Raw genomic sequence first — 18,987 nt, 5'->3', positions numbered from 1 at the left:
TTAATATATCTAACCTAATTTAAAAGTTAAAAAAGATATCTAAAATTAAAAAAAAAATTACTTAGCTTTCTAATTATACTCCGAAATTTGCCTCTAAATAATACAATTTAAAACTTATTTTTTACCTTTGAATTGTATAATTCAAAAATCATTGTTTTAGATTATACAATTAAAAAAAAATTATAAGAAAAAAAACGACTTATAAATTACATTATTTTTAACTTTATATAATCCAAAATTCCATGTTGACTTCCAATTATACAATGCAAAGAGTAAAACGGAAATTTTATTTATAGGGGTGCAGCAACAAATACATGGAGGTGCAGAAGCTGCCCAAGAAAGCCTAATTCCGGAGTCCAACCCTTCATAGTTTCGTTCTTTTTTCTTCCCTCTCTCACTCTTTGTTCTGTTTTGGTGTTGGTGAAGTGTGTGCCAACTGCTATGGAGAATCATCCAAAGGGAAGAGAACAACCTAAGAAAGTGAAGATTTTGAGCACGAGTTCACTGCAAATAAACGAAAAAGATGCCTCTCAATTGGTTGGTTCCATCGTGGAAAAGGGTATCTCTGATTCACACAACAACCCCACAACACCCTTCATCTCTTTTCCCAAATCCACTGTTCTACCTTTCCCCGTTGCGCGCCACCGTTCACATGGCCCTGTAAGTGCCCTTTCGTTCTCCTTGAACTCCCCTTTCGGCTACCCTTTTCACTGTAAAGCTTTTTTGTTCTTATATTGTATTGTATCATGCTTGAATTTAATTGAAACGAAGATGTGTTGTGATGAGTAAAGTATGAAAAGAAAAAACAAATAGTCTTTTCATGTTTTCTATGTTTATATTGAGTTTAACCGAGGAGGGTATGCTTGAATTTAGATTTCGTGAGTGTTAATTGGAGATATATACGAAGTTCTACTTTGTTTTGGCATGTGGTGGGGTTCACTGCATTCTTCTTATTTAAGTTGTCCTCTAGCGTGTTTTTTAGTGAACACAGCAAATGAAATAGAGGGATTTTCTATTTCTTTGTCTCCCGTTAGATATGAGAATAAATTAGTTAGTATTACTTGGTTTTGTGTGAAAAAAAAATCTATGTAGGAGTAACCAATGAACTGTTCATCATGTCTGTTGAGCCTCAAAGGTCTAAGAAGGCTATGAAAAATGAAAATGTGACTGTTACGTTGATTCGTTTTAGTTTACTATGAATGTAACTTGTGTAAAGTGTAGTAAGCTTTTTGGACTGATAGTTAGGTTCTGGTGGTTTTACAGCATTGGCGTCCACTGACTAATGGAAAGGATGATGATGGTGACAATAACGTTGAGGATGAAGAAGATAAAAATTTCCAGGAGTTTGAAAGAGTTTCGGCCTTTGCTAAGCCGGTAGAAAGGAGGAGGAAAAAGGGTTTGGATTTTAGAAAATGGAAAGAGATCAGTTCGGATGATGGTTCTTCTTTGGTGAAGGAATCAGAGGAGGGTGTGTCAAGATTTAGCCAAAGTACAGGGAAAAAGAAGTATGAAAACGGCAGTAAGAGTCTAAACAAGAAAACTTCATCTTCTGATAGTAATATTATTTCTCAGATGAAAGTGGATATGAAACCATTGTTAGATGACTCAGATGGTGGGTTTATCAGTTCAACAAAGATTATGGATATAGATACATCAAATAAGGCACATCATCAGGACCAAAGTGAATTTGATTCTGGTTTAGACCAAATTTGCTCTGATAGGATGTCTGATTACAATTTTGGATCTCTAGATGTGCAAAGACCAAAGCAAACTCACTTAAATTCAAACATGCCGTCTTTTTCTAGTTCCAATAGTATCATTAGTGACCAAAAGTCTGTGTCACTGGAAAGTGAAATTGATTATGAGAATCAAGTTCGGATTCAGCAAATGTCAGCTGAGGAGATTGCAGAAGCCCAGGCTGAGATAATGGCGAAGATGAACCCTTCATTACTAAAAGTACTACAGAAGAGGGGGCACGAGAAATTGAAGAAACGAGATGGTTTAAAATCAGAAGTGGGCACTGAATCAGAAGTGGGCACTGGCTCAGAATCTTTGAAGGGACATAATCAGAGTCTTCAGGATGCCAAGCATCTGCACACAGAGAATGGTGTTTCTCATACAGTGATGACATCACCATCCGAAAAAAAGCTAGATGATAACAAAATTAGCGCACAGACTTCAACCACCGCTAGTAGTAGCACATGGAATGCTTGGAGCAATAGAGTTGAGGCTGTTAGAGAGCTACGATTTTCTTTGGATGGGGATGTTGTTGATTCTGAACAGTCATCAGTCTACGGTACACCTTTCTATTCTTATGTTTTCTTAACTATCTTGAGTTCTAATGTCAATATGATGCTTTGTATATCCTTGCATGTTATAGTATCTTTTTATACTGTTATGGATTCTGTAAACTGATATATATTGGCTAAGAATTTTTTTATTGGTCAGTTATTTCTGATAGATTATATAGAAACTGGATCAGAAACCAAATGAATTTCCAGAACAAGAAAGTAACAGTGTTTATTTCCAAAATGTAAGATATTACAGAAAAGAATAGCAATGGTTCATTGAGGAACCAGAATCCTCCCAACAATATATCCCGTGCCCTCAGCTTCTCTCTCCTCATTTTTTATACTGACCTCTCTTACTCTTAACTAACTCTGCTGACATCGTAACTAACTCCTAGCATCATATAACTTTTTTCCCATTTTCCTTATTTATTCTTTCATAAACCTTTGCAATAGGGGCCCATACCCTATCTATACCCACCCCATGAAGATGCACATTGTCCTCATGGTGGAACTGTGGAAAATTTTATGCCACAACTAAAAGTCTCTCCCAACTGCTTTCTAATTCTGGTAACTGCTGCCATTTAATGAGAATCTCCTGTGGCGAACATCATTTATTTTTCAATCCTGCAAAAGCTTCTTGAAACAATTTCAACTTGTGAGCTAGTGGTAGTACTTTAGGAAGGGGCTGAGGTCTTTTGTGTGGGGTGTATAACATTCTTAAAAAGTGCCACATGGAATATCAGGTGCTCTTTGGAATGGGGTGGAATGGGGCAGAAGTTCCAGCCGATAAGCTACTTCTTTTTATTTACTCTCATATCATGTTGTAACAATACCTCCAAAATTACTTCCAATTGTTGCACATGTTCCTATTGATTGGTGCTAAAAGTTAGAATGTCATGAAAAAAAAAACACTAACGCAAACTTCCTCAAAATGGTTTTTAGCATCTCATTCATTAAGGTTTGGAAAGTTGAAGAACATTAGTCAAACCAAACTAGATACCAATTCATAATGTCCATCATGAGTTTAAAAGGACGTTTCCTTAATATCATCCTCCTCATCCTTGTTTGTTTGATGGTAACCTGATTTTGAATCCAATCAACACAAAATCACCATCCCCCATCTTTCTTCAGGACATACACTTGGGTGAATGACGCCTACACTTAACTTCTCGGTCCCCAATTTTTCAGTCTGTCTTTTTTTGACAGTGGGGGATACTTATTTGTCCTAATATTTGGAATTTGGGACTCTGATTTTAATACAATTACATGATTTGGCCTCTTAGTAAATGGATATATGCATGCCTTAACCTTACAAAATTGATTTTTAAGGTAAAGATTGCTCTTATTTATATATTGTAAATTGAACTTATCTCTAGTCAATGTAGAATTTCCAACACACCTCCTCCATCAAGGCATGGACATCTCACTTGTGGGACAAGATATTTGTAAGTAGTTCGACAACGGTGTAATAGTGGGTGACACAATAGGCTCAACAAGCCTTGCTAGGTTAGGCTTTAATATTGTCTTAGTAAGTGAACATATGTCTAACTTAACCTCACAAAATAAACCTGTAAGGTGAAGGTTGCCTTTACTTATATATTGTAAATTTGTTTTATCGATGTGAGATCTCTAACACCTTTGAGGAGGAAAATTACGTTGGACTTGAAAAACATTTGAATTTTCATCAAACAAATATTTGCTTTCATTAATCTCTATCTACATGTTAGCATTTCCATGTGTATCATCTAGGCAATATATTCCCAGTAAATGCAAAATACAGGCAACATAAGATCAATAGTGTTGCTAAATTATGGTCTGTCTAAGAGCATTGAGCTGTGTATATTAATGCCCCCTATCCAAACCCCTCGGAATTGTACTAGAAATTAACAGAGCTGTTCTGATTGAAGCTTCCTTTGCTTCCAAATGTTTCCAAGTTCATAGATTATATTAGTTGCTTCCTGTTCTATATTAAGTATACTAGTTGTTAACATTTGCATAAAACAGAGTGGAGGTGTGAATATAGATTTCAATATTCGTGGATATCATGTTTACTTTGGAAATAGGTTGGGGTTGAACATATAAATTTTGAATTTTCTACGTGACAATTCTCTGTCATTATACAGATAATGTCACTGAACGCGACTATCTGCGGACCGAGGGAGACCCTGGTGCTGCTGGTTATACAATTAAAGAAGCAGTGGCACTCACTAGAAGTGTGGTATGTTATTTGTCGAAATTGGTGTATATTTCAGTTGTATGCAGTATATTGGATGTCTGAATTTGGAACAGTTTAGATGGCTTCACAATTATGGATATTAGATAAAGAAAATTATAATATTTCCCCTTTAGTAATTTAGCATTTGCCAATATTTTTGTTTAGATTCCTGGACAAAGGGCCCTTGCATTGCATCTCCTGTCATCTTTGCTTGATAAGGCATTGAACTATATTTGTAAAGACAGAACAGGCCATATGACAAAACATGAGAGCAAAGTTGACAAATCAGTTGACTGGGAGGCTGTTTGGGCTTTTGCACTGGGTCCAGAACCTGAGCTTGTGTTGTCACTTAGGTAAATTTTACTTTTTGGTCCAAGCTGTTGATATTGTCAACTACCTTGTATGACTGAGTGAAGTTGCATGGTTATCTTTTTCCTCTTTTAAGAAAATTAATATTGCTGCTTTTATTGCAATTAATAATTTAGCGCACGAGTTGATTAGTTTGTATCTAAGTAAATCTCAGTCTTGGTTATGTATATAATTAGTAATATCATGCCCATCTGGCACGTGACATAGACTCGAAGAAGCTAGAGAGCAAATATCTGTTGACATTATTGAGTATTTACTGTCTTGCTACTCTAGAAGCCAGCCTTATTTGTGTTAAAATATTTGATAACATGATTATGATGACTTGGAATATTTTAGACTATATTAGTTAATATCTTGGGAGTGATTTCCATATTTAATTATTTTTTTCATAATTTCTTTTTATTTAGGATTGGCACCCTTTCTTGGGGATGACAATTAGTGCTGTCTTTTTGTAACACGTCATTACTCACCAATGAAGATACCTTTCTCTCCAGCTCTCCTTTTTTATTTAAATCTGTATAATATTAACATGAAATCAAACTGTCAAACTGATTATATCCTGTGATCCAACCACTCCATCACTATTCTACTGCTTAGTTTTCGGCTATGTCTTCTTTGTGGTTGTTTTTCTTCATTCCAGCTAGCTGGTCTTTCCTTCTGTTCCCTCTTTTTGAAGTTTTTATTGGTCAAATTTGAAAATGTATATCTGCCTTCTCTTGAGCCCTTATTACTGCATGATGCGTAGATTTAGCTGTTACATTGGTTCTTATTTGTTCTAATGTTACTCAGCAGTTCCCTTTCTCTGGAATAATTTGTTTGGTGTTTTCAGTGAATATTGGCTTTTGTTGGAGAATCTTCAGCAGTTCCTGTATGTTAATTTTGGAGGATTTGGTTGTTCTTGCTTTTTCTTTGGGTATACTTTTTTGGATAGAAATGCTTGCTTCATCTCTTCATGAGTCTTCTATTGGGTTCACTAGGGATCAAGTAGTTTTCCTAGCTTCTTTGTGGTGTTCTGGTTATAGTCTTTTTTAGTTTTTGTTTTTGTTAGATCAATGGAGACATTGGCATGTTTTGCATGTTTATTGATCTTTGTTTTTTACCTTAATTTTTGGTTGTCGAGTCTTTAGTTGTTGAGGCTTCTTAACCTCTTATATTTTTCTATTTTTCTTATATATTAATAAATTCTGTGCTTATATAAGCTTTGTTAATTATTATGATTTGCGGTTAGCTACTGTGTACTCTGGATCTTCCTATTTTTTATTGTGGTCTTCTTCCTAGCTTGCATACTTGGAACAACAGCCTCCCTTTGGGTAATTTTATTACCTGCATAGCTGTTTCTAGATTTCTATTGGAAGAGTGAGATGTACTTGACTCATCATCCTTTTGTCCCCATGTAGTTAATAACATGGAGTGTTGGTGAGGCTAGAGGGTAGCTTTATGATGTGTTTGATGCACTCTTATGAGTAGCTTATGAAAAATATTCTGATTAATACTTCAATTCTCTTAAATTGTGTTGTCATATAATTATTTTGTCCTCATTATACGAGCCTAATATGATGGCAGTTGCGCTCTGATTTTTTGAAGGATATGTCTTGATGATAATCACAATTCTGTAGTTCTGGCCTGTGCAAAAGTTGTTCAATGTGTATTGAGTTGTGATGCAAATGAGAACTACTGGGATATCTCAGAGGTAATTGAATTTCTCATAGTTATTATCTTTAATTTGATAATATTATTGTGTTTAAAATTATATTCATCTGATTAATTTATTTCTTTAATTCCAGAAGGTAGCAACTTGTGACATGGATATTTTCACAGCTCCAGTTTTTAGGAGCAGACCAGATATTAACGTTGGATTCCTTCAAGGGGGTTTCTGGAAGTACAGCGCTAAACCTTCCAATATTCTTACTTTCAGCGACGATTCAATGGACAATGAGACCGAAGGAAAACATACTATTCAAGATGATATAGTTGTTGCTGGGCAAGATTTTACTGTAGGTCTAGTTCGCATGGGAATCCTTCCTAGACTTCGTTATCTTTTGGAGGTAAAACTTAATAATTAACCATGTTGAAACATTTGAAGTCATGAGATTTTGTGTACAAAGGTTAAGAATATTTCAGTTTTACAAATTACAATTTTTGAACTTCCACGTCAAATTCATTAGTCTTTAATGGTTGCAGACGGATCCTACGACAGCTTTAGAAGAATGTATTATTTCTATACTTATTGCATTAGCGAGGCATTCACCTACATGTGCTAATGCTGTGCTGAAATGCGAAAGACTTGTTCAGACAATTGTGAATAGATTTACTTATGACAATTTTGAAATTCGATCTTCTATGATAAGATCTGTAAGACTCTTGAAGGTGAGTGGTAATTTTCCGTTTTATTTTCTAGGTTGATACATTTTCCCTTGTAACTTATGTAAAGTTATTTCTGCATCAGCAGCTAGATAATCATTCCTAATGTTTTATTTTATTTTGGACAAGGTGTTAGCTCGGTTAAACCAGACAATTTGTCTGGAGTTTATAAAGAAAGGGCATTTTCAGGCTATGATTTGGAATTTGTATCAAAGTCCTTCCTCTGTTGACCACTGGCTAAGGTTAGGGAAGGAAAAATGTAAACTCATGTCTGCTCTGATTGTTGAACAACTGCAATTCTGGAGGGTTTGCATTCAATATGGATATTGTGTGTCGTACTTCTCAGAAATGTTCCCTGCCTTCTCTTTTTGGTTGAAACCGCTTTCATTTGAAAAACTTGTTGAAAACAATGTTTTGGATGAATATACTTCCATCTCCAGGGAAGCATACCTTGTTCTGGAGTCTTTGTCTGGAAGACTTCCAAATTTATATTCAAAGCAGTGTTTAAACAATAAACTTCCAGAATTCACTGGTGACTCAGAGGTATGGTCTTGGAGTTATGTTGGTCCAATGGTTGACTTAGCCATAAGGTGGATGGCGACTATAAGTGATCCGGAAGTATCTAAATTCTTTGAGGGACAGAAAGACAGGAGATGTGACTATAGTTTCCGAGGTTTTTCTTCAACTCCTTTATTGTGGGCGTATACTGCAGTGACTAACATGCTTTTCAGAGTGCTTGAAAGGATGACATGGGGGAGTACTACCAGCTTTCATGAAACTGAAGGGCATGTGCCATGGCTTCCAGAATTTGTACCTAAGATTGGACTTGAGTTGATCAAACATTGGCTTTTGGGATTTTCTGCATCTGTTGGGACAAAATGTAGAGATTCTGAAGGTGAATCTTTTATGAAGGAACTAATTTATTTGAGGCAGAAGAATGATCTTGAAATGTCTTTAGCTTCCACCTGTTGTCTGAATGGAATTGTGAAGATTATTACTACTATTGATAATCTTATACAGTCTGCCAAGATTGGCATCCCAAGCCAAGAAGAACAAAGTTTCTCGAAAGAAGGAAAAGTACTCAAGGGTGGCATTGTTAATGGGTTTATGGTTGACTTGAGGTATATGCTTGATGTTTTCATGTCTTCTGTTTCTTCAGGGTGGCACCGTGTACAATCCATTGAGTCATTTGGCAGAGGTGGACCTGTTCCAGGAGCAGGAATTGGATGGGGTGCCCCAGGTGGAGGGTTTTGGTCAGTGACAGTTTTATTGGCACAAACAGATGCAAGATTTCTTGTCTGTTTGCTGGAAATTTTTGAAAACGCATCTAAAGATGTCGTGACAGAAGAAACAGCCTTTACTGTGCAAAGGGTTAATGCTAGCTTGGGATTGTGCTTAACTGCAGGGCCTAGAGATAAGGTTGTTGTAGAGAAGACATTGGATCTCCTACTGCATGTTTCTTTACTGAAGCACCTTGATCTCTGTATACAGAATTATCTCTCTAATAGGAGGGGTAAAACCTTTAGCTGGCAACATGAAGAAGAGGATTACATACACTTAAGCAATATGTTATCATCTCATTTTAGGAGCAGATGGCTGTCTGAAAAGGTGAAGTCGAAAGCTGTTGATGGCAGTAGTTCTTCTGGCATTAAGACCTCTCCAAAGGTCGGTACTTGTTTGGAAACCATTTATGAGGATTCAGACATGTCTTCCATGGTAAGTCCAAGCTGTAATTCTTTAACGTTAGAATGGGCTCACCAGAAGCTACCACTTCCAGCTCACTTTTACCTCAGTCCAATCTCAACAATTTTCCATAGCAAGCGAGCTGGTACTCAAAAAATTGATGATGTACTACAAGATTCCTCTAATTTGCTTGAAGTTGCCAGATGTGGACTTTTCTTTGTTTTAGGTGTTGAAGCAATGTCCACTTTTCAAGGCCACATTCCTTCTCCTGTTCATCATGTATCATTAACATGGAAGTTACATTCCTTGTCTGTCAATTTTGTTGTTGGAATGGAAATACTTGAACATGATCGGAGCAGGGATAATTTTGAAGCTTTGCAGGATCTATATGGTGAGCTTGTTGACGAGGAAAGGCTTAACCAAAGTAAAGACGTTATTTCAGAAGATAAAGAGAATCTTGAGTTTCTACAGTTCCAATCTGAGATTCATGAAAGTTACTCAACTTTTATAGAAGAGCTTATAGAGCAGTTTTCTGCTGTGTCTTATGGTGATGTGATTTTTGGCCGGCAAGTTTCAGTCTATCTACATCGTTGTGTTGAAACTTCCATTCGCCTTGCTGCCTGGAATACACTGTCCAATGCACGTGTTCTTGAGCTTTTGCCACCTTTAGAAAAATGTTTGTCGAGTGCTGAAGGATACCTTGAACCTTCGGAGGTAAGAAAATATATTCAATAAATATCAAACTATTTTACCATGGATCATTACCATGTTCTGATTCGGTTTGAGTATTTGTTATTTTGATATGTTCAGTTGGATATCTAGTAACCATTAGAAATTATAGTATAGAACTAAGTATAAATCTCATCTTACAAGACAATTTTTTAAAGTTAATTAGATTTGAAGTTTATTTGTTAAGACTCTTTCTGTGTTGAAGATATATGGTTGAATATATAACTGGTATTTATATTTTATTGTATGCATACTTTTGTAAATTTTCAAAAGGTAGTTGCTTAAAAGTTTACTTTAAATCATAAAAGCATATGCCACAAAGTACAAGGAAAGCTTCTTTTGCATCAAATAAAATTGTTTAATTTTTTTAAAATGTTAAAATGAATGCTTTATTCATCTATGACCTTTACTTTGTGTATTATTGGTTAAGAAACGGGGATTTACCTATTAAGACTTCTAATCCCAAAAACGATATGATAAATACAATCCAAGATGTCACAGAAAATGTAAAAGGTTACATAGCAGTGTTATCTGAGTTTTTGTTTTTTCTCTAGATATTTGCCTAGCCCTAGTATTAGTATTTGCAGTGGACTAACCAATATAGGTAAAAATAAAAATGTAACAGAAGGCAAAGAGGATATAGATAATAATATTGCTTCTTGCGAAGGTTCTGTGAAAGAAGAGGTGTAGTTTTTTCCTAGAGAACATTTACTTTCATTGAACATAAAGAAGACTTTGAAGAGGAGAAAAATAAAGATGGCGATTACAGACAAGCTCTTATTGATCTTATCAAACACTAACTTTGTGGATAGTGTTTGGTCATGTTAATCTATTGCTGTAATTGACCATGCTGCAGAATTTGTGTTAAATAATTTACTGCGTTGGTTGTACTGTAGCTTTATGAACTTCGAGGAAGCTTTTGTGAGCTCAGGAAGTACTACACTAGTGGTTGCACCTGCAATGCATACTAGTCATTGATTCAGAATGCAATGTATTTAAATTAACATCAATCGTGTACCTTATCTCTGCAGGATAATGAAGCAATTTTGGAAGCTTATGCAAAGTCTTGGTGTTCAGACGCCCTTGACAGAGCTGCAATTCGAGGATCAGTTGCATATACTCTTGTTGTTCATCATCTTTCCTCTTTTATATTTCATGCCTGTCCCACGGATAAGTTATTGCTGCGAAACAGACTTGCTAGATCTCTCTTGCGAGATTATGCAGGGAAATCGCAACATGAGGTAACAAAACTTTTAACCCTGATGGAGAAATTGTACTTGAGGCTAATCTCCATTCAGAACTTGTGCTTCCATTAATTATTCAATTAGTTTTAGCCAATCTGAATCTGATTAAGGAAATCAACTGGTGTGTGAATATGTGTAGTTCATAGTGATCCCTAACACGAGTCTATTTGAGAATATGTGTGTGCTTGTCCTGTCATCATATTGTTTGGATGTATCAACTAGCATTTGGCCTAAAAAATAAAATTTTAAGATTGTGCAGTGAGACATCACTGTTTAGATAGATCCTAGTTGCAGTATTTGTGTCATGGATGAAGTATGAGTTAAGATATTGTCCTATGATCCTATCACTATCCTTCCTTATATGCTTTACTTTGTTGCATCCGTATTTACAATTTCACATACATTATGGTGGTGTAGCCAAAACATTAACTAATGGAACTTCTGTTTCAGGGAATGTTATTGAACCTCATTCACCATAACAAGCCATCAACATTTGTCACGGAGGAGCAGCTGAATGCTGTGTTTTCTGAGAAGAGTTTGTTAGAGTCCAGATTAAAAATATTGGTTGAGGCTTGTGAGGGAAATTCCTCTCTTTTGACTGTAGTAGATAAGTTGAAGGCCGTTCTTGTAGAGAAGAGTTAACAGTGAGGTTAGAAGGTAACCAATCTATATATAGAATGATATACGAAAGAACAACAAAGTCTTGTATATAGATTCTACAATGGGGTCTCCAATGTACTGATTGGAGCATACATGGCCACTGATATTGGTATATTTTGTTAGAGTGGAATCTGTTTTTCTCATTATGGTAACCATTTCATAAGGCATGCAATGTACATATTGAAAGGATTAAAGTATTTTAGTTATTATAGACATTTGTTCGATTTCTATTTTATCACATTTTTACTCCTTTTATTTTATAAGTTTTTTTCCATCTCCTCAATTGTTACATCTACCATTTTCTCCCTGTTTGTTTCTCTCTATATCTTTTCTCATCACTCAAATATAGTCCAAGATAGTTTGGTGTTGGTTAATGTAAGAGCCTAAATAAATAAAAAGGGCTATTGGGCCCTAGTTGGAGGCAACCAGGCCAGACTAAGGGAACCTGACCTTAACAAGGGTCCTTCCCCAAAAGCCAGAGTCTTCATTTCTACTTTTCCCTTTCTCTCTCTAAAACTCTTGCCCTAAAGGTTTTCTCTGACTTCTCTCTAGATTCCCAGCTTCTTGAACCATAGAAATTCGATTTTTGGTGCTACCCAAGCGTCGGCGGAGTAGAGGGCTTCATTTCTACCGAACGTCCTCTTCATTCCGATCGGTAAGTCATTTATTCCCTTCTCCTTCACTGTCTTTGAACCTAGGGCATGCTACTGTTTGCATGTTACTAGTGGATTTCGTTTTCGTACGTTCCGCCTATTCAAACTCTAAAAGCTGTTGCGGTCACCACTTTGGTGGTTTGTAGGGGCAGGTTGAGTTCTTGTGTTGTCAAGGGTACTGCTAGGGCAATTTTAGTAGTTGTGCTTGGAGAAACCCAGGTAAGGGGAGCTAGATTCTTTTTTATGGGTTGTATGAACTATACATATGCTGATCTGTAATATTCTGTTGTTTGATGAACAAGTTTGTGTTTAGAGTGACCTTGTTTTGTATGGATCTGTATGAGTGATTGTAGAACTATGCTGTTGTAAATGGATCTCGGGAAAATGGCTAGAAATGGTACTCTGGAGTCTGGTTGCAATTCTGCATAATTCTGCAGAACGCGACAGGTACTATTCGGTCAAATGTTTAGTTGTTACCGTTCGGTCAGGACTGAATTGATACCGTTCGGTTAGGTGTTGATTTGGTACCGTTCGGTCAGGACTGAATTGATACCGTTCGATTAAGTGTCGATTTGGTACCGTTCGGTTAGGTGTTGATTTGGTACCGTTCGGTTAGGTGTTGATTTGGTATGGTTCGGTCAGAACTGAATTGGTACCGTTCGATTAAGTGTTGATTTGGTACTGTTCGGTCAGGTGTTGAGTTGTTACCGTTCGGTCAAATGTTGAGTTGTTACCATTCGGTCAGGTGTTAATTTGGTACCGTTCGGTCATGTGTTTAGTTGTTACCGTTCGGTTAGATGTTGATGTAGTATCGTTCGGTCAGGTGTTGATTTGGTACCGTTCGGTCAGGTGTTGATTCGGTACCGTTCGGTCATGTATTGATTTGGTAGCGTTCGTTCTTTATGGTGCTCGGTTTTGATACTGCTCGGTCTTAGTGGTACGTGATCTAAGTAGCGTTCGGCCAAGGCTCTAGGTGTCCGGCCAAGGCTCTAAGCGTTTGGCCGAGGCTCTAAGCGTTCGGCCAGGGCTCTAGGTGTTCGGCCAAAGCTCTAAGCGTTCGGCCAGGGCTCTAAGCGTTCGGCCAGGGCTCTAAGCGTTCGGCCAGGGATCTAGGTGTTCGGTCAAGGCTCTAGGTGTTCGGCCAAGGCTCTAAGCGTTCGGTCAGGGCTCTAAGCGTTCGGCCAGGGCTCTAGGTGTTCGGCCATAGCTCTGATCGTTTGGCCAAAACTCTCAGTGCTCGACCAAAGCTCATAGCGTTCGGTTCAAGCTCATTTGCTCTCGTTTTGGTTTGAATTAAGTGTGCGGAATGATTGAAATGCATAGTATGATCGTGGTAATGTTATTATACTGAAAGTATGTGAATGTATGAGACATGTTTGGTGGTTGAATGTAACAAGTATGTGTAATGGACGTAATTCCATGGAACTCAAGGGAGGTCACATGGTGGTGCCCTAGGTGTAATGGACGTAATTCCATGGCCTCAAGGTGAGGATTCATGGTGGTGCCCTCAGTGTTTGGAATGAATGCATGGTAGCTTAGTCTTGGGGGTTTTTCTGACGCTCTAATGGTCTTTCATTCTCAAGTAGAGAGGATTGATTCATGTGGTGAGGAGTAGCAGGAGGTCCTAGTCTTGGGTGCTTCCAGTATGGCCCAAGGTGAGTGATAACGGACTAACCTCGTGAGTGTGGTAGGGTGAAACCTATTGGCAATGACTTTGCAAAGCAGTAGATGCCACCACGAGTGCATAACCCGTCATAGCTCGGCAATCATTCTACTTCGGACGAGTCGGTTTATAAAGTAACAAGTCTTGTGATGTCATTTTACCATGTTTGAGTGACTTTTGCATGTCGTGTGAGGTTGAATAACATGCTTTTTATATCTAGCTCACCCTTGTTTGTTTGTGTTGCTTGTGTATGTTTCTTTTGCGATGATCATCCACTTGGGTGGAAGTAGATAGCGAGGATGATATACTTTGGAAACAGCTCTTGATGGGGACGGTAGTGCTGCAACTTAGATTTGCTAGCTTTTATTCCATGAACTCATATTATTTTGAAGAACTTTAGTGCATTTAAAGTTTTAAATTCTCTGAAATTTCTAGGAAGAAACTCTAATACTCTAGTTTTCAATTTCACACTATTCTAAGGATGATTGTAATCCTTAATTACTCTTGATTGCTTTCCTATATTATGCATGATGACGTCTTTATTATATATGCTTTTCTATATATTTTGGGACGTCACAGTTACTGTCCATTGTTTGACAATGGTAAAGGCCCACCTAACTGTTGTTTGGTAGGAAAAATATAGAAGCAAACAATACCAAACATATATATGAAGTGACAAGTATTTCTAATAAAAAATAGAGTATGTAAAGTTAAGAGGAATTTGTTGTTCCGATTTTGAAAGTCATTTATGTCCTAATATGTTTGGTGTTGTAGAAATAAATGAAGAGAGGAAAGTAAAAGGGTAAAAGTGAAAATATTTTGACCGTTTGAAATATATGAAAGAAGAGTATTTTGACAAATAAGGATGAATACCAAAAAGTAGTGATGGTAGTGTGAAATATACCTTAATTTTTGCTTGCTTTTTTTGCTTTTGTACTTCTTTTTGTTACTTTTTATTTTTGCCCTTTTGTCTTTTAACTTTCTTGTAATTTTCCAAAACATTAAAGACAATTCTACACACCACAAATCCGATTTCAAATATGCTTTTAGAAGTCTATAAGGTCATACACAAAATGGTAGAAAAATTCTACTAAAATCAAAAGATGGTAAGAAACTCAAAAATGACATATGTGAAACCTAATTTTATGAACTTGTTGATGAACTAACAACAAGTATGAACTCAAATATGTAAACAAAAAACACTTAAAGGTACTTAAATGAAACAATTTCAAAAATTGCTTAAACATATTTTTGGTGATTTTTAAAAGGTTAAACTTGAAAATAAAGAAATGTAAAGGACATGAATCTAGATAACATAGAAGGATTAAAAATTAAAATGACCAAACCAAAAGATAAATAAAGAATTAATAAAAATTAAGAACATGATATCCAACACATTTAGAAGCATTTATAAGGCACAAAACTATAGTCAAAACCACCAAAACAGAACCAGAAAAACAATAATGATAACATTCTAGCAACTCTGACATTTGCTGAGTGTTTTACTCATAACTTTATTCATAGAACTCCAAATGAAATGATTTTTTTGTTAGAAACTAGACTCAAATGACTTTAATTTAACTATAAATACATATTTTTTGGAAAACTGAGCAAAATGTAGTTTAATTTTTAAAATCGTCACAGTTTACTACCATAACAAATGATAGATGGAAAAACACAACAAGACATGTAAGAAAATAACATCAGCAACACAAAACAGGATAGATAAGGACCAAAAGATTTAGTTCTTGAAGAACCAAAGCTATGATACCAAATCATAACAACCTTCCTGGCTAGGTTGGGCCAAAACTAAAAGGATGCAATAAAGATGGTCCCTTGAAGATATATGGTGCAAAAGTGTGGTGGATCATCAAGGATAGGGGTTTGAAGCTCACAACCATATGGTGGTTAAACAGTGGTGATGTGGTGTTTGAAGGCTCTAAGAGAGGTTAGGTCAACTCTAAGAGGAAAGTGACCAGAGCGATCTCATGGCTTATTCTAGTCTTGATCTAAGATGAGTAGTATGGCAAAAAATGGGCAGCATAACTTTACTCAACATCAAAGATGATTATAAGAGAAGATACACATTTATATATAGGTAAGGGTGTCTCCTAAAAACCCTAAAAGCATGATCTCTCACCTTTGTACTCATTAACCGAAAATGAGGCCTTCTAAGGAGTGGACAAGTGTCCACGAATCATCTCCAATGAGGGAAGGACATGTAACGACTCATAAGGACCATCCTCTTCATTCCTATAGTGTCATGTGACCATTACTAAAGTTAAATCTTCTCCAATGGAAGCATGACACATGACACATACTTTTCACATGGTTTGAATGTCTAACTTAAGGAAAAATCCTACATTAACGAGGCCTTAATACAAGCCTTAAACCACCTACACTACTACAAGCTATGCTCCATAATGGCTCCAAAAGTGATCCAAAAGGTAGAGTTTAGACCATCTTCATGCATGACTTCAACTCTTCTTGTAGATGTTTGACCATGTTGGACCATATTAGTTAGTTTGTTTAGTGTAGGTTTTGGTTTTTAGTTCTAGAATTAGTTTTAGAGCAGTATAAATACTACACTAGGTTAATTAGTTTATTTGTTCTGAAGTTTTAGGATTAACAACCAGGCCTTGGAGTTATCGAGTTCATCCTTTAATGCTATCGAGATCATCCTATAATGTTGCCAAGATCATCCTGTAATGTCGTCGAGCTCATCCTTTCAAGCTGTTGAGCTCATCCTCTAAAGCTACCAAGCTCATCCTCTCGAGTTGTCGAGCATGACCTCTTATACTTTCGAGCTCTATCTATTATCCTATCAAGCTCGGCTTGTTAGGCTGTTATGCAGAATTTAAGCCTATACAGTTCCAAACCTAACTTTTCCACTTTGACCCTATTTTTCACTAAACAACCTAAACGATCGTAGTTAGTTAACTAATAAGGGAAACTCTTCCTCTCCTTCAATCAACAACCCAAAATTTGACATCCATTAACTAATAACCACCAATACACTATTACCTTAATGTAACACACCAATACATCGCTACCCTTATGTAACACACCAATACATAACAAATTGTTTTCAAAATACAAAATGACTACCAGTGAAAGCTATGGTGATCGATCATTAAGTTTTTAAAGCTATGGTGATCCACACATAGAGAAAGCTTTATCCTATAAAACACGTCATCAAAGCATTCACAAGCAACAAACACTGATCACCATATATTAGAACTTACCTTACAGTTCGTCTGACGCCGAACACAACAATGCCTCTCCACGGCCGGTGCAACAACAACCACGACAAGGTGTGTTGAAGATCAGAGGACAGAAAATGCAAAGAAGATGGCAAGCTCCCTCAACCCACAACAAGAAGTTGTCACCTAAGGTCATAATAGGCAACGACCACGTCACAACAGTGTGACGATAGCTTCACTATGGCCACGACTAGGGTAGTGTCACAAATTTTCACTAGAGATGGAGTTGTGCATATGAAATTGTGGAGGAAGGAAATGAATTGGGGGAGGAAATCTGAAATGTAGTTTGTATTTATTGAGTAAGTCAACAAATTCATAAAGATTTTTTGTCGGTAAATTAAACAGCTACATCTATCAGTAACTAAAATTTATTGGTAAATATATTTGTTAATAAGTTAATAAAGAATATTTATCAGTACAATCTTCGGTAATTAGCATTTACGATGGATCCTATTCTATCGGTAAAAAGTCATCTATAGTTTTTGTTTTTCCAATAATAATAATAATAATAAAAAAAAAAGAAATAAAGGAATGATATTCAAGAATGAAAAGTGCGATGCCCAAAAAATGTTTAGTAATTGACAGTTTTGGTTTGATTGAAGTGCACAAATCCAAAAGTAATATTGTCATATACTAAGAATGGAGATGCCCAATAAAGAGTATAAAAGCATATATGTGACAGTATTAAAGGGATGAAAGGATTACATGCACACACTACAGCAATCATAATGGAGAGAAGTATTTAAAGTAGGAACAAGTAGAGAATATGACAGTCAGAAGATTCTAAGATTGAAAGATCTATAGAAGTCATCACATATAGGTGTAGTGTTGATCACCTAGGTTATGAAGATCTCAGGAACTGTGAGGTTTTAGGTTAATAAATATACTATAAAAATCCAAATTAGTGTGTGAAGGTAACACACAACAACGTAGAAGACCTCGCTAATGTTGGAAACCAAAGGAAATGTATGTAGTTTTGTGATGCTGGTAAGCAATTTGAGTGCAGAGGCAAATGAGTGATCATAAAGCCGTTGTAACATTGAAAGCTTTCAAAACTTAGAGACAACAACAAATTGTTACAAATGAAGCTTGAACAGTAAAGGAAGAAGTAGCACTAAAAAAGTTTTTAGAGTTGTACCAGCAAGTAAAACAGAGAACTTATCGGAAGGCTGCAGATTGAAGGACTGCAAATGTCTGCAATATAAAAAAAATGCCATATTTGTAGATGCAGTTTTAGTATGGGCAAATATTGCATAATTTCAAAAAGGTTGTCCTGTTTTTTATTTTGTAACCAGAATATTAGGAATGTATCGTTTTTTTTGGAAGGGACAAATTAACAAGCAATTGTACTGTAATATTATGTATAAAAGTGTTTTATTTATTACTATGAGTTTGTTTTTTTCTTTTGTTGATTAAAAAGATCATGTTATACATTATTGGGGTTTAGGACTATATTAAGTAAACATATAGATATTAATTTATTTAAAAAGCAATATGACGAGAGCTATTTTTTATTTATTGTTTTTAAAATTCAGTGCAAGGCCCCAAGAAAATATTACCCATAATTTAAAAAAATTTAATTTAAAGGTGGTTATATTTTAAGAATATTATTTAATATAACAAAATGAGACGATCCAACTTCAACATAAAAAAAGTACAGTTTCTCATGCAAATTGTATATATAAATTATAAACCCCAACTAGGTCATAGTATATGTTTTCAAAACACTGATTGGAACATAAAGCACTTTACTCATGTGAGAATTGCTAATGAATGAAAATGCATCATTAATTTCAAACTCTTTTAATTTATCCTATAAACATTTTCCAATATATTATCAGAAAATGGGATCAGAA

At 35.9% G+C, this 18,987-nt stretch overlaps 1 protein-coding gene and 1 long non-coding RNA gene across 3 annotated transcripts; both read left to right on the top strand.

The window, feature by feature from the left end:
• Nucleotides 1-314: 314 nt before the first annotated feature.
• Nucleotides 315-11,767, top strand: LOC124831175 (transcriptional elongation regulator MINIYO). 2 transcript variants are annotated; one of them, XM_047305083.2, is made up of 10 exons: nt 315-660; nt 1,264-2,296; nt 4,415-4,509; nt 4,672-4,859; nt 6,460-6,565; nt 6,663-6,920; nt 7,057-7,242; nt 7,366-9,633; nt 10,680-10,889; nt 11,343-11,767. In XM_047305083.2, the coding sequence occupies exons 1-10, from the start codon at nt 442-444 to the stop codon at nt 11,532-11,534; spliced, it is 4,755 nt and encodes a 1,584-aa protein (XP_047161039.2). In that variant the 5' UTR covers nt 315-441; the 3' UTR covers nt 11,535-11,767. The 2 variants fall into 2 exon arrangements, with proteins under 2 accessions (XP_047161039.2, XP_047161038.2); XM_047305082.2 differs by having other exon boundaries at nt 6,660-6,920.
• A 336-nt stretch (nt 11,768-12,103) lies between these two features.
• LOC148202922 (uncharacterized) lies at nt 12,104-14,378 on the top strand. The gene is made up of 3 exons (XR_015784750.1): nt 12,104-12,207; nt 12,352-12,424; nt 14,159-14,378. It is a non-coding gene; the product is annotated as an uncharacterized LOC148202922 (long non-coding RNA).
• The last annotated feature ends 4,609 nt before the right edge of the window (nt 14,379-18,987 follow it).

This window comes from Vigna umbellata, chromosome 3 (genome assembly GCF_029865625.1).
Source record: "Vigna umbellata cultivar VRB3 chromosome 3, Vumbellata_1.0, whole genome shotgun sequence".
NCBI classification, from domain to species: Eukaryota; Viridiplantae; Streptophyta; class Magnoliopsida; order Fabales; family Fabaceae; genus Vigna; species Vigna umbellata.
This window is presented reverse-complemented; position numbering and strand designations above follow the sequence as displayed.